General features: G+C 48.9%; 1 protein-coding gene across 3 annotated transcripts in view; it reads left to right on the top strand.

The window, feature by feature from the left end:
* Positions 1-27,891, top strand: part of FGL1 (fibrinogen like 1) — a 212,908-nt gene that overhangs the window by 27,417 nt on the left and 157,600 nt on the right. For 2 of the 3 annotated variants that reach the window (XM_075347102.1, XM_075347103.1), the window contains exon 2: positions 19,546-19,621. In XM_075347102.1, the coding sequence (XP_075203217.1) occupies positions 19,546-19,621 (76 nt within the window). Of the gene's footprint in view, positions 1-7,058; positions 7,175-19,545; positions 19,622-27,891 lie in introns of those variants that run through there. The other variant, XM_075347101.1, reaches the window with a different exon arrangement.

The following is a 27,891-nucleotide window of genomic DNA, read 5'->3' as shown; positions in this document are numbered from 1 at the left end:
AGAGGATGGGGGGAGGGGGCAGGTGGGGGGGGATGGGTGGGAAGGGGAGTGGGAGGTGAGATTGGGGATAGTTACCCTACAGGATGGATCTAGGCAGCTGGATCACAGGAAATGAAGGAGGCAGCAGATCGGGGAGGGTGAGAGGTGGGGGAGGGAGCGCAGCGCAGATCACGGAGGAGACAGGTGAGCAGAGCACAGATAACGGAGGAGACAGGTGAGCAGAGCACAGATCACGGGGGTGAGAGGTGAGGGAGAGCGGACAGCAGATCACGGGGGTGACAGGTGAGGGAGCACAGATCACGGGGTGAGAGGTGAGAGAGCGCAGATCACGGGGGAGACAGGTGAGCAGAGCGCAGATCACGGGGGTGAGAGGTGGAGGGAGCGCACATCACGGCGGTGACAGGGGAGGGAGCGCACATCACGGCGGTGACAGGGGAGGGAGCGCACATCACGGCGGTGACAGGGGAGGGAGCGCACATCACGGCGGTGACAGGGGAGGGAGCGCACATCACGGCGGTGACAGGGGAGGGAGCGCACATCACGGCGGTGACAGGGGAGGGAGCGCACATCACGGCGGTGACAGGGGAGGGGGCGCACATCACGGCGGTGACAGGGGAGGGGGCGGGTAGCTGACCACGGGGGTGAGAAGTGGGGGGAGCGTGCAGCACATCACGTAGGGGAGGGGGCAAGCAGCACATCACGGAGGGGAGGGGGCGAGCAGCACATCACGGAGGGGAGGGGGCGAGCAGCACATCACGGAGGGGAGGGGGCGAGCAGCACATCACGACGGGGAGGGGGCGAGCAGCACATCACGGAGGGGAGGGGGCGGGCAGCAGATCGGAGGGAGCGGTGGGACTATGACAGATGGAGGAGGACAGGGTGCACGATCCCTGTCCTCCTCCATCTGTCATAGTGCCACCGCTCCCTCCGATCTGCTGCACGGAGGTGAGGGGCCGGGCAACGATCACAAGGGGTGAGGAGCCGGGCAGCAGATTGGGGGGAGCGGTGGCACTGTGGCAGATGGAGGGCGGCGGCGGCAGCAGATCGGGAGGTGTGGGGGTGAGGGTGCGAGCAGGAGATCGGGGAGAAAGGTGGCAGATCGCGGAGGGCAGCGGCGGCGGCGGATCGGGACGCTTTTCGTACAGTGCAATGGCAGCGCGGCAACTTCCGGGTCCCATGCTCCGGTCTCATAACAGCATGGGACCGGAGCTTGTCGCCCTGCCATTGCACTGTGTACACTCACTGTGTGTGCTGGCGTGCTGCAGGGACAAGTGAAGCTGATGGGGGCGGTCACCGGCAACAGGTCCACTGTGATTGGAGAAATCGGTCACAAGGCCGATCTCTCCAATCAGAGCATTGGAGCTGGGGGAGGGTGATCCAGTGAGGTCACCCAGCTCCAGCCAATGGCCAGTGCTACAGCTGCACTGGCCAGGGCTAGATTTCAATGTTTCAGTCATTTTAAATGGCTGGAACATTACAATGGCTGTGATTGGTTGAGCGGCGTTCGTCAGCCAATCACAGCCTCCGTAGGTCCGGGGAGGAGGCACCACCCCTCCTAAGGTCAGGAACAGGTCCCCTCCTCCCCGAATCTGCGGTTTTTGTTAACATATTGCAGTCACCGGAGGCTCCGGTGCCGCGATTCCGCCATGACGGAAAGATCCGTCCTTGGTCGTTAAGGCCCAGGGCACAATGACGGATCTTTCCGTCCATGGTCGTGAAGGGGTTAATGTACATGAGCACAAATTTGCTATGTGACCAATACAAAGACATATACAGTTAGGTCCAGAAATATTTGGACAGTGACACAAGTTTTGTTATTTTAGCTGTTTACAAAAACATGTTCAGAAATACAATTATATATATAATATGGGCTGAAAGTGCACACTCCCAGCTGCAATATGAGAGTTTTCACATCCAAATCGGAGAAAGGGTTTAGGAATCATAGCTCTGTAAGGCATAGCCTCCTCTTTTTAAAGGGACCAAAAGTAATTGGACAAGGGACTCTAAGGGCTGCAATTAACTCTGAAGGCGTCTCCCTCGTTAACCTGTCATCAATGAAGTAGTTAAAAGGTCTGGGGTTGATTACAGGTGTGTGGTTTTGCATTTGGAAGCTGTTGCTGTGACCAGACAACATCCGGTCTAAGGAACTCTCAATTGAGGTGAAGCAGAACATCCTGAGGCTGAAAAAAAAGAAAAAATCCATCAGAGAGATAGCAGACATGCTTGGAGTAGCAAAATCAACAGTCGGGTACATTCTGAGAAAAAAGGAATTGACTGGTGAGCTTGGGAACTCAAAAAGGCCTGGGCATCCACAGATGACAACAGTGGTGGATGATCGCCGCATACTTTCTTTGGTGAAGAAGATCCCGATCACAACATCAACTGAAGTCCAGAACACTCTCAGTGAAGTAGGTGTATCTGTCTCTAAGTCAACAGTAAAGAGAAGACTCCATGAAAGTAAATACAAAGGGTTCACATCTAGATGCAAACCATTCATCAATTCCAAAAATAGACAGGCCAGAGTTAAATTTGCTGAAAAACACCTCATGAAGCCAGCTCAGTTCTGGAAAAGTATTCTATGGACAGATGAGACAAAGATCAACCTGTACCAGAATGATGGGAAGAAAAAAGTTTGGAGAAGAAAGGGAACGGCACATGATCCAAGGCACACCACATCCTCTGTAAAACATGGTGGAGGCAACGTGATGGCATGGGCATGCATGGCTTTCAATGGCACTGGGTCACTTGTGTTTATTGATGACATAACAGCAGACAAGAGTAGCCGGATGAATTCTGAAGTGTACCGGGATATACTTTCAGCCCAGATTCAGCCAAATGCCGCAAAGTTGATCGGACGGCGCTTCATAGTACAGATGGACAATGACCCCAAGCATACAGCCAAAGCTACCCAGGAGTTCATGAGTGCAAAAAAGTGGAACATTCTGCAATGGCCAAGTCAATCACCAGATCTTAACCCAATTGAGCATGCATTTCACTTGCTCAAATCCAGACTTAAGACGGAAAGACCCACAAACAAGCAAGACCTGAAGGCTGCGGCTGTAAAGGCCTGGCAAAGCATTAAGAAGGAGGAAACCCAGCGTTTGGTGATGTCCATGGGTTCCAGACTTAAGGCAGTGATTGCCTCCAAAGGATTCGCAACAAAATATTGAAAATAAAAATATTTTGTTTGGGTTTGGTTTATTTGTCCAATTACTTTTGACCTCCTAAAATGTGGAGTGTTTGTAAAGAAATGTGTACAATTCCTACAATTTCTATCAGATATTTTTGTTCAAACCTTCAAATTAAACGTTACAATCTGCACTTGAATTCTGTTGTAGAGGTTTCATTTCAAATCCAATGTGGTGGCATGCAGAGCCCAACTCGCGAAAATTGTGTCACTGTCCAAATATTTCTGGACCTAACTGTACATACACAGTGCAGCAGCATATTGTGATTGATGAATATGTAGAGGTGGTTGTGTCTCTACACTGTTTTATGCTATATGTTGTCTACTTGTACTGTGAAAGATGTTTTATACTAAACATATACAGGGTGTTGATTATTATAAGTGTGTGTTATTATACAAATGCTTCTAGCAGACAGTTCCCGATATACCAGAGTTCAGGCCGTTTACCAGCAGGCACCACCTAGTTGGTGGGCTGCAGCAGCAGTAGATTAGATATCAGAGAGGACAGGCTTAAGCTGGTGTCACACATAACGACGACGACAACGACGTCGCTGCTACGTCACCATTTTCTGTGACGTTGCAGCGACGTCCCGTCGCTGTCGCTGTGTGTGACATCCAGCAACGACCTGGCCCCTGCTGTGAGGTCGCCGGTCGTTGCTGAATGTCCAGCTTCATTTTTTGGTCGTCACTCTCCCGCTGTGACACACACATCGCTGTGTGTGACAGCGAGAGAGCGACGAAATGAAGCGAGCAGGAGCCGGCACTGGCAGCTGCGGTAAGCTGTAACCAGCGTAAACATCGGGTAACCAAGGGAAGACCTTTCCCTGGTTACCCGATGTTTACGCTGGTTACCAGCCTCCGCTCTTGCTGCCAGCGCCGGCTCCTGCACTGTGACATGTGGCTGCAGTATGCATCGGGTAATTAACCCGATGTATACTGTAGCAAGGAGAGCAAGGAGCCAGCGCTAAGCAGTGCGCGCGGCTCCCTGCTCTCTGCACTGTGACATGTAGCTGCAGCACACATCGGGTTAATTAACCCGATGTGTGCTGCAGGAGAGCAAGGAGCCAGCGCTAAGCGCGGCTCCCTGCTCTCTGAACTGTGACATGTAGCTGCAGCACACATCGGGTTAATTAACCCGATGTGTGCTGCAGGAGAGCAAGGAGCCAGCGCTAAGCGCGGCTCCCTGCTCTCTGAACATGTAGCACAGCGACCTTATGATCGCTGCTTCTGCTGTGTTTGACAGCTAAGCAGCGATCATAACAGCGACTTACAAGGTCGCTGTTACGTCACCGAAAATGGTGACGTAACAGCGACGTCGTTGTCGCTGTCGTTTAGTGTGACACCAGCTTTAAGTTGAGGTCGAGGAAGAGTTGTAAGACCTGTTAACATTTATATATATATACTAGAAGGTGGCCCGATTCTACGCATCGGGTATTCTAGAATTTACGTATTGTGTAGTTAATGTATGATTTTTGTTATATATATATATATATATATATATATATATATATAGATGTTGTTGTGTGTAGTTACCAAGTGTTTGTGTAGGGCGCTGTACATGTTCTGGGTGTTGTCTGGGTGTGGCGGGGGGTGAGAGCGGTGTTGTTTGTGTGTTGCGTTGTTTGTAGAGCGCTGTGTGTCTGTAGCGTTGTGTGTGTGTGTGTGTTGTGCGGTTTGTGTGGGTGTGGGGTGCGTGTGTGTGTTTTGGGGGGAGGTATGTTTTGTGCAATGTGTGTGTTGCGCGGTATGTGCGTATATTTGTGTATGCTGCAGTGTTTGTGTGTTGGGTGTTGTGTGTGTGCAGCGTTGTCTGTGTTTGTGGGTGTCTATGTAGGGCGGTGTTTGTGGTTCCCAGTGTGTGTGTGGTGTGTTGCGCGGTGCGCGTGTGGCGGTGTGTGTGTGTGTTTTGGGGGGAGGTGTGCACCCCCATCGTGCTCCATCCCCCATGCTGCACACTCCCCATCGTGCTCCATCCCCCATACTGCGCACTCCCCATCGTGCTCCATCCCCCATGCTGCGCACTCCCCATCGTGCTCCATCCCCCATGCTGCGCACCCCCATCGTGCTCCATCCCCCATGCTGCGCACCCCAATCGTGCTCCATCCCCATGCTGCGCACTCCCCATTGTGCTCCATTCTCCATGCTGCGCACTCCTCATCGTGCTCCATCCCCCATGCTGCGCACCCCCCCATCGTGTTCCATCCCCCATGCTGCGCACTCCCCATCGTGCTCCATCCCCCATGCTGCGCACCCCCCATCGTGCTCCATCCCCCATGCTACACACTCCCCATCGTGCTCCATCCCCCATGCTGCGCACTCCCCATCGTGCTACATCCCCCATGCTGCGCACCCCCCATCGTGCTCCATCCCCCATGCTGCGCACCCCCATCGTGCTCCATCCCCCATGCTGCGCACTCCCCATCGTGCTCCATCCCCCATGCTGTGCACTCCCCATCGTGCTCCATCCTCCATGCTGCGCACTCCCCATCGTGCTCCATTCCCCATGCTGCGCACCCCCAATCGTGCTCTATCCCCCATGCTGCGCACCCCCCATCGTGCTCCATCCCCCATGCTGCGCACCCCCCATCGTGCTCCATCCCCCATGCTGCACACTCCCCATCGTGCTCCATCCCCCATGCTGCACACTCCCCATCGTGCTCCATCCCCCATGCTGCGCACTCCCCATCGTGCTCCATCCCCCATGCTGCGCACTCCCCAACGTGCTACATCCCCCATGCTGCGCACCCCCCATCGTGCTCCATCCCCCATGCTATAATAGTTCTCCTATTATACTCAGAGATGAGTATAATAGGAGGACTATAATAGGAGGAGTAGTCCTGGGGGGAGAGGAGTATAATGCCGGCTCCGTGCACATGTGTACCGGGAGCCGGTGTACGCTGGTAACTATGATACACATCGGTTAACTAAGGGACCTTAGTTACCCGATGTGTATAATGGTTACCAGCGTTCACCGGCTCCGTCACGATCAGAGCATTGCAAGGTTATGTCTGGCGCTGCTGGGATCGTGACGGAGCCAGTGTGCACTGGTAACTATGATACACATCGGGTAACCAAGGGACCTTAGTTACCCGAGGTGTATAATGGTTACCAGCGTTCACCGGCTCCGTCACGATCAGAGCATTGCAAGGTTGTCTGGCGCTGCTGGGATCGTGACGGAGCCGGTGTACACTGGTAACTATGGTACACATCGGGTAACCAAGGGACCTTAGTTACCCGATGTGTATAATGGTTACCAGCGTTCACCGGCTCCGTCACGATCCCAGCATCGCAAGGTTATGTCTGGCGATGCGTGCGGAGGGCCGGGGCGAGCGGTCAATCCATGCGGAGGGCGGGCCCAGGCCGAGCCCAACGGCGACCAATCCGTGGGGGGGCGGGGCCAGGCCGAGCCCAGCGGCGACCAATCCGTGGGGGGGGCGGGGCCAGGCCGAGCCCAGCGGCCAATCAGGCGGTTGTCACTGTAATGACACTCACCGTGACACAATTTTGGAGCAAGACAGACAGACAGACAGACAGAATAAGGCAATTATATATATAGATAGGTTAAAAGACTGTTTGATGGACTTCCTTGTGTTATGCTGCCACCTGCTGTCAAAACAGAGAACAGCGGGCAAAAGTCCTGCTGCTCGAGTGACTTGGTTCAGTCTGGAACAGGAGGAGGAGGAGTCTACGTGTGGCTGTTTTTGCAGAGAGGAGTGTGCTCGAGTGGGCTGTAAGATAGAAGGCCTCAGTCTGCCCTTTTTTCCGAGGTCCAAGTACCTTAGAGTGTTGCGTGGTGTCCCCCCCCAAGACACAGATCCAAAGAGGCTGGATGTGGAGTGAGGGGCCAGACAGCACGTGCAAATTACAGATCCAAAGAGGCTGGATGTGGAGCGAGGAGCCAGGCAGCACGTGCAAGTTACAGATCCGGGACAAAGACTGAACTTTAGAGGTGTCTGCCGGCGGAATACGGGCCCCAATGGTGACGAGGTACCCCACGCTGAAATCTGCAGTTAAGTGTGCACACTACTTTAGTTAGGGACAGATAGGAAAAGACTCTGCACTGTGTTATACGAGTAAGATAACAAGGACTCTGCGTTTTTTTTGTTTAATAAGGATTTCCTGTGTTTTGCTTTTGGGAGTACAATCTGAGGCTTCCTGCCCTTGACAAGTTATTCAAAGTAGTTGTATGTATATTGCATTATCTCTACTGCTGTGCACCTTCCCGCTTTTCTCTCCTTCCTCTTCACTTTTCCTCCACCTGTGTTGTGCAATACATTATTAAATTTGCATTGATTAACCCCCGTGGTTCCGTGCAGTCCTTGCGTATCCCGTTACCTGCAGGTTATTACAGAGTGACAGGTGGCAAGAGGGTTGGCTGGTAGTGTGAACTTTGTGGGGTGCCAGTTCTGAATAGGGTTTGAGTAAGAGAAGATACGAAATCAGTTTTGGGGCCAGTCAGGGAACCCTGAGGTAACCTCGAGAGGTACAAAGCTTACGGCTTACTCCGCGGGCTTATAGAGTCATGCGACTAGAGATCTGTTGGGGCCCAGAAGCAGACAGGTTCCAAGATAGCAGAGGACAGGTCAAGAAAGAGTAATCCAGAAACAGTAGAATCAGAACTGTGAGGAGTGATGCCATGTCTGTCATAACTGTGTGAATAAACTGAACAAGTTTGGTTGCCAAGTGAACTCTGGTGTTGTATGTGTTCCTATTTCATCTATGATGAGGACTCGCAGGGAGGTGATGGACATGAGCCTGCAGAAGCCAGTAAGTGCCATGCACCCCACCCATACACGGAGTCTCTTTTGCGAAGGAGCTTGGCACCCGCACGCGCGGCATCCGTGCGTTTCTTAAAATACATGAAATGTTGCTATAAACATTAAAAGTGTAAGGTACTTAGTTAGCAATTTTCGATCAAAGAGCGCAAAAGCCTCCAACCACGTCAAGGTGTACCTAAATATGGATAGTCCCTAAACACTACCTCTCCATGTGCCAAAACAGCCTGATCTGAATTGGGAGTGAAAAGTGAACTAGACATAGCTTGCAATTAAGACCCTCCAGGCCTCAGCACCCTTATTAACCCATCTTTCCCACACAAGCATTTAATTGTAAGCTATGCCTGGGTCACTTTTCACTCCCCATTCAGATGAGCCTGGTTTAGCACATGGAGAGGTAGGACATTTAGTCATTAGGGTCCATCCATAATAAAGATACACCTATTTTTCTTTACTTTTTCTTTTCTGTATTACCACATAAGGCTGGACTCACACGAGCGTATGGCATCCGATGCGAGAGCATCGGATGCGATATGCTAATGTCCCGTGGCTCAGGCTCTGCTGCGAGCGTAAGCCGGGTGTCATGCGACTGTAACCCGATCTTGCGATCGGGTCACAGCTGTGAACCTGAGTGCAGGCGCTGCGGAGGAGAGGGAGGGGTTAATCCTCCCATCTCCTCCACTGTCAGCCTGTGCGTAGATCGCACTGCACTGGGATAACATCCGAGTGCAGTCCGATGTATCTCTCGCATCCATTCACTTGAATGGGTGCAAGAGATACGGCGGTAGCAGCAAAACGCAGCATGCTGCCACTGAATCTGGATGCGAGAAAAGCTGACCAACAGCTCAACCTCATTGCCTAACATTGGTCAGAGTGCAATGCGAGAATTTCTCGCATTGCACTCGTCCGATTTTCACGCTCGTGTGAGCGTACCCTCAAGTGAAATGTCAAATATAAAAAGGGACTTGGTCACGAAGAACAAAATTGTCTCTCACTAGACGTTAACTGGACACTAATTAAGCCTTAATTCAAAAATATTGAGAAATTTACCCCAATAAAATTGCATAAAATATTTTGACCAAATAAAAGCTCAAATTGTAAATGACTTAAAGGGACTTTACACGCTGTGATATCGCTAATGATTTATCGCCGGGGTCACGTCGTTAGTGACGCACATCCGGCGTGCTTAGCGACATCGCAGCGTGTGACACGTACGAGCGATCTTAAACGATCACAAAACAGGCAAAAATCATTGGTTTTGGAGAGGTCGTCCTAAAACCAAATATCGTTGCCTGTTTATTAGCGATGTTGTTCCTTGTTCCTGCGGCATCACTCATCGCTATGTGTGACACCGCAGGAGCGACGAACATCTCCTTACCTCCGTCCACCGGCAATGAAGCAGGAAGGAGGTGGGCGGCATGTTACGTCCGCTCATCTTCGCCCCTCCTCTGCTATTGGACGGCTGCCGTGTGAAATCGCTGTGACGCCGCACGACCCGCCCCCTTAGAAAGGAGGCGGATCGGCGGCCAGAGTGACGTCGCTGACTAGGTATGTGCGTGTGACGCTGCCGTAGCGATAATGTTCGTTACGGCAGCGATCACACAATATCTCACGTACGACGGGGACGGGTGCTATCGCGCTCGACATCGTTAGCCGATGCTAGCGATGTTGCAGCGTGTAAACCCCGCTTTATTTTAATTAAATCACATACTGTACTTGCTGAAACCTGTTTCATTATAAGACAGAGCATCTTGTATGGAAACACTTCAGTTAGCTGCTTTCCTTTCTGAACGTACAGCTTACCAAAGAACATGTTTGCCAGAGATCTAAGTGAACAAAAACCAAATAGTAGTAACAAGCTGTGGTCTTGAAATGACGACTGAAACTTGACTATTTCAAAATTAGCTTAAATTGCAAACATGTGTTTGGAGCCGACCCCACCCGCATGATCCCGTCCAGCTGCCGGTGCTCCTCTGCTGGATACTAGACCAGCATAGCAACCATCTCTCAGGGGTAAGGGTGGGATGGCCAACGTACGCGACACAATGAAAATGAAGTAATTCAGAACTCTTTCAACAGTTGTCTGCCTTTCCAGATGCCCCTTGTTATTTCTTATTGGTCACACTGAATAGTTTCAGATCTCATATGTAAAATTATATAAAATGACCTGAAAAATTATAATAATTTGTAACAACTCTGCATCATTATTCAATATACAGTCTATTGTCTGATGCCCCGCACAGCTAGGACATACAGTTGAAACCAGACGTTTCCATCCACTCTCAGTCTCTATAATGACACATCTGCAGGTTTTTCTCACTGACATGAAATCAGAATAAACCTTTCCCATTTTATGTCAATTAGGAACCAAAATTATTTATATTTGCCAAATGCCAGAATGAGAGAGAGAATGTTTTAAGGCATTTTTATTACTTCCTGCAAAGTCAAAAGTTTACACACATTTCATTAATATTTGGTACCATTGCTATTACACTGTATGACTTGGGTGAAATGTTTTTGATCTCCTTCCACAAGCTTCTCACAATAGGTGGTAGGAATTTGGGCCCATTCCTCCTCACAGAACTGCTGTAACTGAGCCATGTGTATCGGTCGCCTTGCTCGCACCTGCCTTTTCAGCTTTGCCCATAAATGTTCAAAAGGATTGAGACAAGGGTTTTGTGATGGCCATTCCAAACCATTGACTTTGTTATCCTTAAGCCACTTTGTAATCACTTTGGCAGAATACTTCGGGTTATTGTTCATTTGGAAAACCCATTTTCTCCCAAGCTTTAAGTTCCTGGCTGATGTCTTGAGATGTTGCTTCAGTATTGCGAAATATTCTTCTTTCCTCATGATTTCATCTATTTTGTGAAGTGCACCAGTCCCTCCTGCAGCAAAACAACCCCACAACATGATACTGCCACCCCCGTGTTTCATAGTTGGGATGGCATTCTTAGGCTTCAAAACTTATCCCTTTTTCTTCCAAATGTACCAATGCTCACTATGGCCAAACAGTTCAATTTTAGTTTTGTTGTACCACAGGACATGTCTCCAGAAATTAAGGTCTTTGTTCCTATGTGCTTTTGCAAACATTAATCTGGCTTTTTTTATGCTTCTTTTGGAGTTATGGCTTTTTCCTGGCAGAGTAGTCTTTCAACCCATATTGATACGGTACTCATTTCACTGTGGATAATGACACCATCTTACCAACTTCTGCCAGCATCTTCTCAAGGTTTTTTGCGTTTGTTCTTGAGTTGATATGCACATGCCTGACCAAAGCACCAGGGGCGTAACGACCGCGGTCGCAGAGGTCGCCACTGCGACCGGGCCCGCGGGGTTAAAGGGGCCCGGCAGCCGCTCTGCAGAGCCGGCTGCCGGGCCCCTATGTGTAGTGCCGCTGTGTAGTGGCCGACTGCGCGACTGTTAGGGGGCCGGCCTGTGAGTCAGGGGAGCCCGGTGTCAGCAGGGGGCATAGGGGCCCCTGACCTGGAGAGGCCACCAGGCGTTCCTGACCTGCAGCAGAGCAGGACTGCTCCTGCACAGCAGACGGAATCCATCCTGCAGGACCTGCGATGATGTCATGCCCATGTGACTGTGGGAGGAGACACAGGATTGCCGGGGAGAAAGCAGGAGACGATACTTTGGACACATGACTGGTAATGAGAAAAGAGGAAACATGAGGGGGAGGGGGGCTGCAGGGTGAGTGCAGACTGCGACAGAAGCATGTGAAGGGGTGCAGAGTGTTTGAGAGGGGTAATTTGGGGTACAGGCAGGGTGAGTTATGTGGGGCAGGGTGTGTGACATATGGGGGTGTAGTGTGTGTGTGAGTGATATGGAGGGATGCAGGCTGTATGGGGAGCAGGGTGTGTGACATATGGGGGCAGGGGCGTAACTACCGCGGTCGCAGGGGTCGGAAGGAGAAGAGAGGTATTGTACTTGTTTTTTGTTATTTTGCTGGCTCCATGACACGTAGAGGCCCCGGGGGAAGCTGGCTGCATGACACCTGGTGGGACTGGCTGCATGACACATGGAGGCCTGGGGGGGCTGGTTGCATGACACATGGAGGCCTGGGGGGCTGGCTGCATGACACCTGGTGGGGCTGGCTGCATGACACATAGAGGGCCTGTGGGGCTGGCTGCATGACACTTGGAGGCCTGGGGGGCTGGCTGCATGACACATAGAGGCCCTGGGGGGGCTGGCTGCATGACACATGGAGGCCTGGGGGGCTGGCTGCATGACACCTGGTGGGGCTGGCTGCATGACACATAGAGGCCTGTGGGGCTGGCTGCATGACACATGGAGGCCTGGGGGGCTGGCTGCATGACACATGGAGGCCTGGGGGGCTGGCTGCATGACACCTGGTGGGGCTGGCTGCATGACACATAGAGGCCTGTGGGGCTGGCTGCATGACACACGGAGGCCTGGGGGGCTGGCTGCATGACACATGGAGGCCTGGGGGGGCTGGTTGCATGACACATGGAGGCCTGGGGGGCTGGCTGCATGACACCTGGTGGGGCTGGCTGCATGACACATAGAGGCCCTGGGGGGCTGGCTGCATGACACCTGGTGGGGCTGGCTGCATGACACATAGAGGCCCTGGGGGGGCTGGCTGCATGACACATGGAGGCCTGGGGGGCTGGCTGCATGACACCTGGTGGGGCTGGCTGCATGACACATAGAGGCCTGTGGGGCTGGCTGCATGACACATGGAGGCCTGGGGGGCTGGCTGCATGACACATGGAGGCCTGGGGGGCTGGCTGCATGACACCTGGTGGGGCTGGCTGCATGACACATAGAGGCCTGTGGGGCTGGCTGCATGACACATGGAGGCCTGGGGGGCTGGCTGCATGACACATGGAGGCCTGGGGGGCTGGCTGCATGACACCTGGTGGGGCTGGCTGCATGACACCTGGTGGGGCTGGGGGGCTGGCAGCATGACACGTAGAGGCCCCGGGGCAAGCTGGCTGCATGACACATAGAGGCCCTGGGGGGGCTGGCTGCATGACACCTGGTGGGACTGGCTGCATGACACATAGAGGCCTGGGGGGCTGGCTGCATGACACCTGGTGGGGCTGGCTGCATGACACATAGAGGCCTGGGGGTCTGGCTGCATGACACCTGGTGGGGCTGGCTGCATGACACATGGAGGCCTGTGGGGCTGGCTGCATGACACATGGAGGCCTGGGGGGCTGGCTGCATGACACCTGGGGGGGCTGGTTGCATGACACATGGAGGCCTGGGGGGCTGGCTGCATGACACCTGGTGGGGCTGGCTGCATGACACATAGAGGCCTGGGGGTCTGGCTGGATGACACCTGGTGGGGCTGGCTGCATGACACATAGAGGCCCTGGGGGGGCTGGCTGCATGACACCTGGTGGGGCTGGCTGCATGACACATAGAGGCCCTGGGGGGGCTGGCTGCATGACACATGGAGGCCTGGGGGGCTGGCTGCATGACACCTGGTGGGGCTGGCTGCATGACACATAGAGGCCTGTGGGGCTGGCTGCATGACACATGGAGGCCTGGGGGGCTGGCTGCATGACACATGGAGGCCTGGGGGGCTGGCTGCATGACACCTGGTGGGGCTGGCTGCATGACACATAGAGGCCTGTGGGGCTGGCTGCATGACACATGGAGGCCTGGGGGGCTGGCTGCATGACACATGGAGGCCTGGGGGGCTGGCTGCATGACACCTGGTGGGGCTGGCTGCATGACACCTGGTGGGGCTGGGGGGCTGGCAGCATGACACGTAGAGGCCCCGGGGCAAGCTGGCTGCATGACACATAGAGGCCCTGGGGGGGCTGGCTGCATGACACCTGGTGGGACTGGCTGCATGACACATAGAGGCCTGGGGGGCTGGCTGCATGACACCTGGTGGGGCTGGCTGCATGACACATAGAGGCCTGGGGGTCTGGCTGCATGACACCTGGTGGGGCTGGCTGCATGACACATAGAGGCCTGTGGGGCTGGCTGCATGACACATGGAGGCCTGGGGGGCTGGCTGCATGACACCTGGTGGGGCTGGCTGCATGACACATGGAGGCCTGGTGGGGCTGGCTGCATGACACATAGAGGCCCTGGGGGGGCTGGCTGCATGACACCTGGTGGGGCTGGCTGCATGACACATAGAGGCCTGTGGGGCTGGCTGCATGACACCTGGTGGGGCTGGCTGCATGACACATGGAGGCCTGGGGGGCTGGCTGCATGACACATGGAGGCCTGTGGGGCTGGCTGCATGACACCTGGTGGGGCTGGGGGGCTGGGCTAGCAGCATGACACGTAGAGGCCCCGGGGCAAGCTGGCTGCATGACACATGGAGGCCTGGGGGGCTGGCTGCATGATACATGGAGGCCTGGGGGTGCTGGCTGCATGATACATGGAGGTCTATGGGACTGCATAATAAACATGAAGGACACCTTATACATGGACTATAGGGGTGCATTATACATGGAGGAGTATGGGGCTGCATAATACAATATGATTCATGGGGCTGCATTATAATACATATAGGACTATGGGGGCTACATTATAATATATGGAGGACTATGGAGGCTAGTTTATACATGGTCTGTGGGGGTGCATTATAAAACAGGGAGGACTATGTTGTGCAGTATAAAATATGGAGAACTATGGAAAATGTATTATAATACATGGAGGACTATGGAAGTGCATTCTAATATATGAACGGTTATGTGGGACCCTTTATACTATATGGAAGGCTATGTGGGGGCCATTATAGTATTTGGAGAACTATGTACGAGGGGGGACAAAGATACAAGTATGGGATGGGAATGTTTTGTGCTGAGGTGTGAAGGCTCTTTCCCTCAGCACCCAGCTTTCCCATGCTCTGCTATACATCTCTCAGCACCCAGCTTTCCCATGCTCTGATATGGGAAAGCTGGGTGCTGAGGGAAAGATGTGTGACAGAGCATGGGAAAGCTGGGTGCTGAGGATAAGATGGATATCAGATCATGGGAAAGCAGAGTGCTGTGGGTAAAAGCCAAGTGTCAGCATCATTATCCCGTACCCTAAGTGTCGGTGTACATGGAGGGGGGCCCTGGTCCAAATTTTGCACCAGGGCCCATCAAACTCTAGTTACGCCACTGCAAAGCACGTTTATCTCTGGTACACAGAACCCATTTCTTTCCTGAGCAATATGATGGCTTGACATTCCCATATTGTTCGTACTTGTGTATAATTGTTTGTACAGATGAACGAGGCACCTTTAGGTATCTGAAAATCGCATCCAAGGATGAACCAGACTTGTGCAAGTCCACAATTCTCTTACTAAGATTTTGTCTGATTTCTTTTGACTTTCCCATGATGCTACACAAATGCATCCACAGGTGTGTCTCTAATTAACTCTGATGTTGCTTATAAACCTATCAGAAGCTTCAAGACGCATGACATCATCATATGGGCTGTCCCATATTGTTTAAAGGCAAAATACTCCAAGTGTACAGTATGTAAACTTTTGAATTGGCAGAAAGTAATAAAAAACCTAAAACATTTTCTCTCTCTCTTATTGTTCTGGCATTTGGCAAATATAAATAATATTTGTAATCCTAATTGACCTAAAATGGGAAAGGTTTATTCTGATTACATGTCAGATAGTGAGAAAAACATTCAGATGTGTCTTTTTAGAAAGTGTAAGTAAACCTCTGGTTTCAGCTGTATTGGCTGATGATCTGCACAACTAGGACATATACTGGTTGATTACATGCGCAGCTGGCTAGGACATATACTGGCTGATGACCTGCAGAGCTAGACTATACATTGGCTGATGACCTGCACAGCTAGAGCATATATCTGCAGTTCTAGCATTATCACTTTATGCTGTATACAGATTGTGCTGATACTGTGCAATATCAACCGGTCTTTCCTGAAATTAGATATTTTTCTCTCCTTCCTTCTTTTTATTATTCTCTGACTACTATACTCATCTTCTTCACTGCTTCAGTTGTATAACACATTACTGCCTATTGTATTTTTCCAATTATTTTAGGGTTTTCTCCTTGATTCTATAGTATGGAGCTGTAGCTCTGACATCTTCTAAATCACCTTATTCAAAATCGCCCTGAACTGGCTGCTGCACTCCCTGCTTAGGATTTTATATGGGCGATTATAGCCCCTGCTTATTGACTGCGCTATACTATATTATTTGATAGATTCAAGGCATTATAGGGAAGCTCTCACGGTCTTGCCTAATGTCTTTTTGACTTTCTGTAGCTTATACAATCTTCTGTGATGTGTAAAAAGCCTGGTAGTATTTTAAGGGAGGGAGGGGGGATTCTCGCAAGTCGACTCACAAATTATTAAAATTTACTGGGAGCCATGAATTTCATAAAGTTTCATCTGTAGTCACAGCTTGCCACAGGCACGAAATGGGTCAAAGTGGTCATGTACAGCTGTGCCGCAACACTCAATCCTGAAACCAGTAGGTAAAAACATGTTTATTGGGGCCACTTGTGATCTGTGTTGGTAACAGCAGTGGGGTATCAAGTGATCAGACATCTATTACTTATCCGGTGCATATGCCTTTAATTGGAAAATCCCATTACAAGGAACCTGATACATGCTGTTCAACCTATGGACAGCATGCATCAGACACTGTGTGCATGCTTCAGGCTAGGTATGTTCCAGGGGGCAGAAGAGGCAGAGGCGAAACACACGTTGGGCATCAGGATGTTTCCGCCATCATTCTGAATTGGTATAACATTTACTCTAAATAGTTATAGTACTATTATACTATTATACTATTGCTACTATAGTACTAATAGTTATGCTATGTACCTAATACTCAGCATAGATTTTCCTACTTAGCACAAAGCATTTTATCAGGATATGAGCTTGTTTGCTTTTGCATATTGGTACTTATATGGCACTACACAGATAGATCAAAACTATGTAGGTATATTCTGACTCTATCATATTTGTTACATAGGTCTGCTTCTTGGCACGTTACGCATGCTTTTGTTTTCTAGTATTTTATGTAGATATTGGTATATTTAGTAGGGATGAGCGGACCCGTGGAAGTTTGGGTTCACCGGGTTCAGCCGGACTTTAGTTAAAAGTTTGATTTGGGTTCCAGACGTGACCCAAACTTGACCCTGGGCTCCAAACCCCATATAAGTCAAAGGGAACCCAGACTTTGGTGCTGTAAAATGGTCTAATTATGGATAGGGGGCTGCACAAGGAAGCAAAATTGAGATAAGAGCAGGACAATTGCTCTGCAAACAAATGCGGATAGGGAATAAAAAAATAATGACGTGGCGTTCCCCCTATTTTTGATAACCAGGTAAAGCTGTCTGCTTTACCTTGGCTGGTTATCAAAAATAAAGTAGAATCCACACCGTTTTTAAAAATCGAATAGTTGTGCCACTTCTGTGGCGGCTGCGGGCTGCTATTCTTAGGCTGGGCTAAATAACAATGGGCCTTCCCAGCCTGATAATATCAGCCCCTGTCTGACTGCTTAACCTGCACTGGCTATCAAAAATAGGCTGGACTACACGTCATTTTGTTATTTTTGTATTTATTGTTAACGGCAGTTTACAGGCATGTTCCCCATGACGAAAGGAATATTGATTGGCTGCGCTGGAGCCTTTCAACAAACTTTATTAGCTTATGAACAGCATTTTTTGGACGTTGCTCTCCCACTGTGAAGCACACATCACTGTGTTTGACAGCGAGAGAGCAACGATCTGAATGTGCAGGGAGCCGGCCTCTGGCAGCCTGCGGTAAGCTGTAAACAAGGTAAATATCGGGTAACCAAGCAAAGCCCTTTGCTTGGTTACCCGATATTTACCTTGGTTACCAGCGTCCGCCGCTCTCAGGCTGCCAGTGTCGGCTCCCTGCTCCCTGCACAAGTAGCCAGTGTACGCATCGGGTAAATAAGCAAAGCGGTTTGCTTATTAACCCAATGTGTACTCTGGCTAGGAGTGCAGGGAGCCAGCACTAAGCGGTGTGCGCTGGTAACCAAGGTAAATATCGGGTAACCAAGCGCTTGGTTACCCGATATTTATCTTAGTTACCAATCGCAGCATCGCTTCCACGCGTCGCTGGGGGCTGGTCACTGGTCGCTGGTGAGATCTGACTGATTGACAGCTCACCAGCGACCATGTAGCGACGCACCAGCAATCCTGACCAGGTCAGATCGCTGGTGGGATCGCTGGAGCGTCGCTAAAGTGTGACAGTACCCTAAGGGTCCTCTTAGGCCCCTTTCACACATAATTTTTTTTAAATCAGTCACAATCCATTTTTACGACGGATCGAAAGAGAGAGAGAGAGAGAAAAGCATTTTTCGATGGATCCGCCGTGAGGCCATCCATCGCAATCCGTCGCTAATACAAGTCGATGAGAAAAAAACAGATCCAGCGGCATCAGTTGCTGGATCCTTTTTTTTTGTTTCAAAATTCGACGGATTGTGACTGATGGCTAAAAACTGATGTGTGAAAGGGGCTTTACACAGACTGGTGGAGCAATACAACTTTTTGTCGATGAGCAGTGTCTGTTTACACTGTCAGACCAAGATAAACAATGTATACTGAGCAATCTATAGGAGATAGGGTGCCATTGTTCTCAGCAGTACAAGTCCAGTTTATAGAGTTTTGGGCACCGCTGAGAAATCCAAAAAATATTTCACCTGATGAATGAAAGTTTTGATTGTTCATCAGGTTATTGCAGTATGTTTATCTGGTAATATAATTGTTCCTTAAGTTTCTACAAAGAATTAGACAGTATTACCAAATTTATCTCGTTGTCCTTATCCTCAATTGTTAGAATTTGTTGAGTACAACCATCCCAATTCCAATACCAGATGACTCATACATGGATACTTTCATAATGAATAATTGTATATATATAGATTCACATTTCTTGAGACGTATGTAAAAGCCCCATTACACGCTACGATATATCGGGTGATATGTCGTCGGGGTCACGGATTCCGTGACGCACATCCGGCATCGTTTGACATATCGTAGCGTGTGACAGCTACGAGCGACTGTTAACAAGCAAAAATACTCACCTTATCGTTGCTCGTTGACACGTCGTTCATTTTCAAAATATTGGTCACATTCCTGGATGCAGGTTGTTCGTCGTTCCTGAGGCAGCACACGTCGCTCCGTGTGACACCTCGGGAACGACAAACACAGCTTACCTGCGTCCCGCTGGCAATGAGGAAGGAAGGAGGTGGCCGGGATGTTACGTCCCGCTCATCTCCGCCCCTCCACTTCTATTGGGTGGCCGCTGTGTGACGTCGCTGTGACGCCGAACGTCCCTCCCCCTTCAGGAAGAGGATGTTCGCCACCCACAGCGAGGTCGTTCGGGAGGTAAGTACGTGTGACAGGGGTGACCGACTTTTTGCGACACGGGAAACAAATTGCCCGTGATAAACAAATGATGGGGGCGGGTGCGATCGCACATGTGATCGCACGATAAATCGACGCGTGTAACGGGGCCTTAACTTTCTCATTAGATTGATTGCTCTCAGTGGAGAAACAAAATAATACTCTTGTAGTTGTGATAACACCAAACCCCTATTTCATGGTTATGTACTGAAATGTGTTGTTTTTATTTTTCTAGGCTTGTCACAATGGAGAATTTCTGTTACTCTTATAAGGTTGTATCTATCATCACACTGCTTGTTCTTCCAACAATGGTAAGTTGTGTGGGGATGTTGGACATTGGGTAGAGTTCGTCTCTTTAATACAAGAAATGAGCGAACCTGAAGTTCGATGTTCGAAGTTCAGGTTTGAAAACAGACAAAAAAACAAACAGAATTTGGCTTCGAAGTTCAAGCGAGTTACGAGTGCAAACCAGTGAAGCGAACAGCGCTGTGCTTGTGTATGATTGATGTTCAGCCCTGTGCGAGCCATGTGCAGTGTTTGATCAGCTCACATTGGGAGTAAAATTAGCGTGATCAGATGTAGTGTGCACATACACACACCAAAAAAATATAAAATTTAAAAACCCCCGTCCACCCTCCACCAGAAGTATTCTGTTTATAGCTGGCTGCATGTGGGCAGAGAAACAAACTGCCCAATTACTGACTTCCATTGGGGTTCGGATAAAGTCAGGTTTACAAACTGAACCTTATATAAGGTTCAACTGAACCCTGCGAGCTGAACTTCCAAAGGTTCGCTCATCTCTATTTAGCACCTATAATGCTTTTTGCAATAATATGACACCTTCTTAATAAGGAAACACTGATCTGCTCTCTCCAAGCCTTTCTCAAATATCCAACAATCCACAGTCAGAAGACAATAGTTTTTCTTCAATACTTTTTTACGTTATGTAAAAAAATGCATATCATTCTCCAATATACTGTATATACAAACTGCATACAGATGACACCAGAAGTTTACATACGCTATCTAAAAAGACACATCTGCAGGTTTTTCTCACTATGTGACATGAAATCAGAATAAACCTTTCCCATTTTAGGTCAATTAGGAACCAAAATTATTTATATTTGCCAAATGCCAGAATAATGAGAGACAAAATAATTTCAGGCATTTTATTAATTTCTGCAAAGTCAAAAGTCTACATCCATTTCATTTGTATTTGGTTCCATTGCCCTTAAGGCCCAGTCACACACAACGACTTACCAGCGATCCCGAAAATGATACGGCCTGATAAAGATCGCTGGTAAGTCGCTGGGAGGTCGCTGGTGAGATGTCACACAGTCAGACCTTACCAACGACGCAGTAACGATCAGCGACCTGTATAACGATCTCGGCGGGCGTTGGGACTGTGTTAGGAGGTCGTTGGTAGGCGTCAACCACAGCAATGCGTCCTGCCCAGCAGGACATCGCCTTTGAAGAAAATGGTCTGGACCATTCGGCAACGACTAGAGATCTCACAGCAGGGGCCTGATCGCTGGTAGGTGTCACACATAATGAGATAACTGGCGAGATCGTTACTGCGTCACAGAAACAGTGACTCAGCAACGATCTCGTTAGCGACCTCGTTGTGTGTGACGGGACCTTTACACTATATGATTTGGGTCAAACATTTTGGATCTCCTTCCAGAAGCTTCTCACAGGGCTGTGGAGTCGGTAAGCCAAACCTTCGACTCCGACTCCGACTCCTCAAATTCTCTTGCACCGACTCCGACTCCGGCTCCGACTCCGACTCCGGCTCCTACATATATTGCTTAGTTAGGTGAAAAATTTATTGTAGTACATGAATATGTGTATGTGAACATCAGACATTTAATAATTTTTATGATACGATAATCAAGATATTTGGATAGAACATAAAATATATTTATTGGAATACAACTTTAGAACACAAAAAACTGTAATAAATTGTAAATATGTAATACACTATGTAATATACAGTAGATTACATATATATCTTGTGTGTGTATATACACTGTGTGTATATATATATATATATATATATATATATATATATATATATATTACATATTTACAATTTATTAGTTTTTTGTGTTCTAAAGTTGTATTCCAATAAATATTTTATGTTCTATCCAAATATCTTGATTATTGTATCATAAAAACAATTAAATGTCTGATGTTCACATTGTACTACAATAAATTTTTCACTTAAATATAAGCATTATACTAAATGTTATTATTTAGTAAAATATTCAGCACATTCTGCATTGCACTCCTGTCCCCAATTTATTATATATTTTAGGAGTCGGAGTCGGTGCATTTTATACCGACTCCGACTCCGACTCCGACTCCACCAAAATGAGCTCCGACTCCGACTCCACGACTCCGACTCCGACTCCACAGCCCTGGCTTCTCACACTAGTTGGTAGGAATTTGGGCCCATTCCTCTTCCTCTTGACAGAACTGGTGTAGGTCTTGTTTACACCTGCTTTTTCAGCTTTGTCTATAAATTTTCAATAGGATTGAGATCTTATGATATGCATTTTGGATTTTTTTTATGTTATATAAAGCATTGAAAAAAAGTAAAAAAAAGTATTGTCTGCCAGCTGCCTATTGTTGGACATTGTGAAGACGTCATTGACATTGGTGGCGGACAGTGTTTGGCATTATGGCTAGGAGGTCTTTTGTCTACACTGTAGCTTCCACTGTATGTAAGTAATTATGTGATATTATGTTTAATGGGAAAACATATTAACAAAGGGTGTCAGTATAAAATTAGGCTGTCTGTAAGTGTGTTAGTGTGCCCCTGATCCAGCTAACATTTGGATACTTTTTCAGTTGTAATGCATATCATTAAAAGACCGTACAATGAAAGATATTTCTAATTACAGGAATGTTTGGAAACATGATACACAACATTTTTTTGCTCCCTATCTTTTTCAACAAATAGAAAAACTTACAGCAATCAAAATTTTTCATTTTCAAGCTTACACATCATAATAGTTTATAGAAAAAGTTAATACTTAAAAGGGTATTTCAGTTGCAAGTAGTTGTCACCTATCCCAGGAAAGGTGATAACTTCAAGAACGGTTGGGGTCTGACCACTGGGAGCTCTACCATTTTTTGGATAGGGGCACTTCTCTCTCCCCCGTATATATGTATAGAGCAGCAGTGCCCCTACCATTCGCTTCATACAGGGGGGTACAGTGCTTGGTTTTCTCTAGCAGTACCATAGAGCAGTGTTCCCCAACTCCAGTCCTCAAGGCCCACCAACAGTGCATGTGTTCAGCATTTCCTTAGCATTGCACAGGTGTTGGAATCATCCCCTGCGCAGGTGAATTAAATTATCACCTGTGCAATACTAAGGAAATCCTGAAAACATGTACTGTTGGTGGCTCCTGAGGACTGGAGTTGGGAAACACTGCCATAGAGAATGAATGGAACAAGGGAACATAACCACTGCTGCCTCATTCAGACTGGGGACAAGATTGCCCTGTTCTGATGATCAGTAGAGGTGTCAGCAGTAGGACCCCTGTCTATCTAGAAGTTATCACCTATTCTGTGAACAAGTGATAACTTTTCATAACTAGAACACTTCTTATAGGGGTTGTCCAGTCTAAATCCACAAATCTGATTTCACTTTATGTGACTGCAGACTTGTGAGACTTTACAATGCGCACGCTACACACTGTGAAGAATCTCCGGGAACGGTGGTCACATCACTACAAGTGTGCAATATGCATACTCCAGGATAGAATCCAACTAGACCGTTTCCTGCCTAGCGCAGTACACTTGTGTGACGCCCTGGACAAGCCAGGGGTCACAGGTAATGACATCACCACACCCTACACCCCAGTTAGGTACACCTAAGCTAGACCTGAAATCCTTGTTGCCTTCCTCCAGGGGCTGATGTCCACACCAGGGGGTGGAGCCAGGCAGTTGGTCTCCACCCACCAAGGAGTTCACAGTCCTGGAGGCGGGAAAACCAGGCAGTTCAGTTTTGGAGAGGAGAGAGAGTAGTTGTGCAGTGAAAGTGAAAGGAGGAAAAGTGACAGTTTGAGAGCCTGAAGTTGGTCCGGGTGTGTGCCCCGGACCGAGACAGCAAGGTTAGCAGACGGCGGTGACCGTCTGTAGGAGTGGCCTATCGGAGTTACCGTAAGGACCGCGGACGGGTGGTGGCCCGGCGGTACCGGACCGGTACACAAGGAGAAGCCAGCACCATTGGCAGGGGCCTTTCGGATCCCGGCAAGGCTAGGAGTCACCGTGAATTTGCCAAATCCGTCAGTGAAGGGGACCCCCGGGTCTCCAAACAACTAAGTCCCGATTGAAGGCAACCGTCCAACCGTATGAGAGAGACACCGCCACCCGCCAAGGCACCAGTTTCTCAGGGCCAGTGCCTGCGGGCAAAGAGGGGCTCCTCCGGCCCATATCCAAGTCGGGGAGCGGGTTACTGGTGGGAATCCATCGCTACCAACATTGAACATAGGTGCAGGGAAAGAAACAGTCACCGTTAACTACCGGGGAAAAGCAACAGCAGCCGTCCGTGGGAACCGTCTTTCCAGCCGTGTGTTTTACCGAGAACTGTGTCATCGTCTCAGGCTGAATGAGTACCACCATGCCGTGAGGCACAGCGCTGCCCCCGCGACCCTGCACCTCACCAGCAACGCACCAAGCCCCGCACCGGGCCTCCCACCCCTCTTCCTCCACCTCATCACTGGGCCCCGGGACAACCACCCCCTACTCACGGAGGGGATAACTAATGTCGTGGAAACCCCTTTCCTGGGAGAGCTAATTTAGGGTGAGATGCAAAGTGATCTCCAGATCTGCCAATGTTGGTCCAATTAATAGCGATGCATCGGAGACAAACACAAGAACACACAGCTAATGTCCGTGTACCAGGCTTTGTCTGAATCTCAGATGCCCAAACAGTAGTTTATTAAAACCACAAAAGATAAGGGGACGGCTTAGTACATGACCAAAAATGGAATGAAAGTTGGAAATAACAAAATCGTAAATTATGGATCCTGCTGAATTCCTTAAAACCAGATCTGTCTAGTTTTCTGGACCTTCAGTAACAAAGAAACTTTAGACAAAGGCCTCTTTAAAGAGACTACACCCAGTGCTATTGCTTTTATGAATAACACTTATAAAGCTAATACAAAAATACAAAATTATTAAACATAAATAAATTGCTTAAATGATGATCAAAACTCAATATAAAATATTAACCATAACAATTCCTCCCTTTTTATTATTTACAGACAATTTATCCATCAGCTATATCCCCATGCTATGACAGCATGGAGGGGCCAACCCCGTTCACCGATAGATATCTTGTTTGTAAATTTCATCATATATATTTACTAAGGGAGCACTGAGATATTTTTCACATGTGGTAACTGACGGCCTGTGATACTTGATCTTATATGTCTCTTTTCATAGTGTTGTCATAACAAATATACCAATTCTAGCAGCTACATACATTAGTAGTACCAACATTCCCATCTGTAGAATGCCCATCAGCCACCCAGTGATACCTGAGAACCAAATTGTCGGAGACATTTGTCTGCAGCTCGGTTATATAGGGAATGTTTGGGTAAAGCACCTATATCTAGAACACCATGAGGAAATATAAAGGTAACGGTATAAGGCGTGCAGAGGTGTCGATCTCCTCTGCGCCCCGGGGAAGTCATTTATAGGCCTGGTGACCACATACTAGATATAAATCCTTAGGAATTATGCAGTGTATTATGTCAGTGGTTCTCCCAACACAACACATATAAGTCAAACGTCCTTTGCCTCGAAGGTTTGGCACACCAATTTCAGCAGTTTTTGAGACAGACCTCATTCCTTCAGAATGTTTTAGACTCAAAATGTTAGTTAAATTGGTAAAGTTGTTCACAAGTCTACACAGAATGTGTAAACCACAGTTCACTATTGCTCAAAACATCCATGGTCACTTTTCTGGAAACAACTATCATTACAAATAATCACGAGTAATTGAAGTACTCTCACAGTTTTTCCAGTCCTAAGAGTGTGAGCATCACAGGTTTAACTTATAGTCCTCATATAGGGTCAGGGGATCTGCAAGATATGGTGTAGAATTAGAAGATATTGGGCTCGGAGTGCATATCCAACAGTTCTTAGTGCTTTAGAGTCCATATCTTGGAACAGAACTTGGTGATGATTTATCAGTTTGTTATCACAGTCCTCTTTTAGTGCCTCATTGATAGGACAAGAGGTACAGTTGCCATCAGCATAATCCAAAAGGCAGAGTGGTTATCTTTGTATCTTTGCCTTGGATCTTGACAGAAGTGGCAGTGGTTAGCATCACTTAAGGCCCCGTCACACTAAGCAACATCGCTAGCAACATCGCTGCTAACGAACAACTTTTGTGACGTAACAGCGATGTTGCTAGCGATGTTGCTGTGTGTGACATCCAGCAACAACCTGGCCCCTGCTGTGAGGTCGTTGGTTGTTGCTGAATGTCCTGGGCCATTTTTTAGTTGTTGCTGTCCCGCTGTGAAGCACAGATCGCTGTGTGTGACAGCGAGACAGCAACAACTAAATGTGCAGGCAGCAGGAGCCGGCTTCTGCGGAGGCTGGTAACCAATGTAAACATCGGGTAACCAAGAAGCCCTGTCCTTGGTTACCCGATATTTACCTTTGTTACCAGCCTCCTCCGGTCTCACTGTCAGTGCCGGCTCCTGCTCTGTGCACATGTGGCTGCAGTACACATCGGGTAATTAACCCGATGTGTGCTGTAACTAGGAGAGCAAGGAGCCAGCACTAAGCATTGTGCGCTGCTCCCTGCTCTGTGCACATGTAGCTGCAGCACACATCGGGTAATTAACCCGATGTGTGCTGTAACTAGGAGAGCAGGGAGCCAGCGCTAAGCGGTGTGCGCTGCTCCCTGCTCTTTGCACGTGTAGCTGCGTGCACTGGTAACCAAGGTAAATATCGGGTTGGTTACCCGATATTTACCTTAGTTACCAAGCGCAGCATCTTCCACGTGGCGCTGCTGGCTGGGGGCTGGTCACTGGTTGCTGGTGAGCTCACCAGCAACTCGTGTAGCGACGCTCCAGCGATCCCTGCCAGGTCAGGTTGCTGGTGGGATCGCTGGAGCGTCGCAGTGTGACATCTCACCAGCAACCTCCTAGCAACTTACCAGCGATCCCTATCAGGTTTGATCGTTGTTGGGATCGCTGGTAAGTTGTTTAGTGTGACTTGGCCTTTAGAATGGTTCCCTGGATCTAGGCTCCAATGGTCTCCTTATGTGTCTCTTGACCACGACCCAGTCGCCTGGTGCCGGTGTGTGTGTGTGCCGCTTATAAACTTGGGGTCTGGGATGGAGGAAAGAACACAGTTATGAGTAACAGTGAGATGTTTGTGCAACTCAGCGACATATTCAGTGAGAAAAGCATACGAGGCCTGCAATTGCTGTGGGAAATATAATTCTGTCTCAGGAACACTACCAAACATTAATTCATATGGGGACAGCTTCTTTATACCTCTTCGGGCAGTTCTCACTGAAAGCAATGGGATGGGCAAGCAATCTACCCAGGACAAGTGTGTTTCCTCCATGCACTTTAATTTAAGAGTACCGTTAAAGCGTTCCACCTTCCCACTACTTTGTGGGTCATAGGGAACGTGGAAAGCATGTTCTATTCCCAAAGTAGCCATGATCTGTTTCATTTAATTCTCCATTGAAATAAGCACCTCTGTTACTTTCTATAGTTTTGGGAAACCCATATCTGCAAACCACCTTACTTATTACTTTCTTGATGGTAATTGTGGTCTTTGTATTATCTTTCATCACGGTCTAAGCTTCAGACATACCAGGACATATTCATAAGTACCCACCTTAGGCAGCAGTATGTAGTCCACCTGCAGTCTCTGAAATGAGTCATCTGGTTTTGGTGCTGAATTTCTGCGGAACTCAAATAGGCCTACCGGGGCTGTGTTTTGCACAAACAAGACATACTTTGCAGCCATATTCGGGAACCCTGGGGCACATCAGTTTTGCAGCACTACCGCACACGTCACACCTTTGCACCGGGGAATGTGCCAGGGCAGCCATCATGGGGAACAGGCAGTGAGGGAGGCAAATCCGGGTGTTTACCTGCCATACCACTGACTCTGACCGTACAGCGCATTGCATTCTGTTCGTTTGAGGGGACCTGGGTCTGGAAGACCTGAAACAGTTCACGATCAACGGCCACTGGGGCCGGTACGGTGCCAGCCTCCTTTGCTGAAAGGTGGCGCCCCGCACTCTCGGTCACTAAGCTCCCTTAGAGGGCTATGTCTGTTATGGCCAGTATTCATGTCAGAGGTAGTCTTGCTGCTTCTTTAGCCGGCTTGTCGGCCAGTGCATTCCCTACTGCAAGGGGAGTTTGTTCCCATGCGTGTGCCGATACTTTGACTATGGCTGCCCTTTGGGGAATGGTGAGTGCTGCGAGTAGCTGCTCTACCGCCTGCGCATACTTTATGGGTTTGCCAACAGAGTTCAGGAAATTACGGCTCCGCCAAATGACGCCAAAGTCGTGTGCTACCCCAAAAGCGTATT

The sequence above is a fragment of the Anomaloglossus baeobatrachus genome, chromosome 1 (genome assembly GCF_048569485.1).
Source record: "Anomaloglossus baeobatrachus isolate aAnoBae1 chromosome 1, aAnoBae1.hap1, whole genome shotgun sequence".
Taxonomy (NCBI): Eukaryota; Metazoa; Chordata; class Amphibia; order Anura; family Aromobatidae; genus Anomaloglossus; species Anomaloglossus baeobatrachus.
The sequence above is the reverse complement of the archived record's forward strand: the minus strand, read 5'-3'. Positions and strand labels throughout refer to the sequence as shown.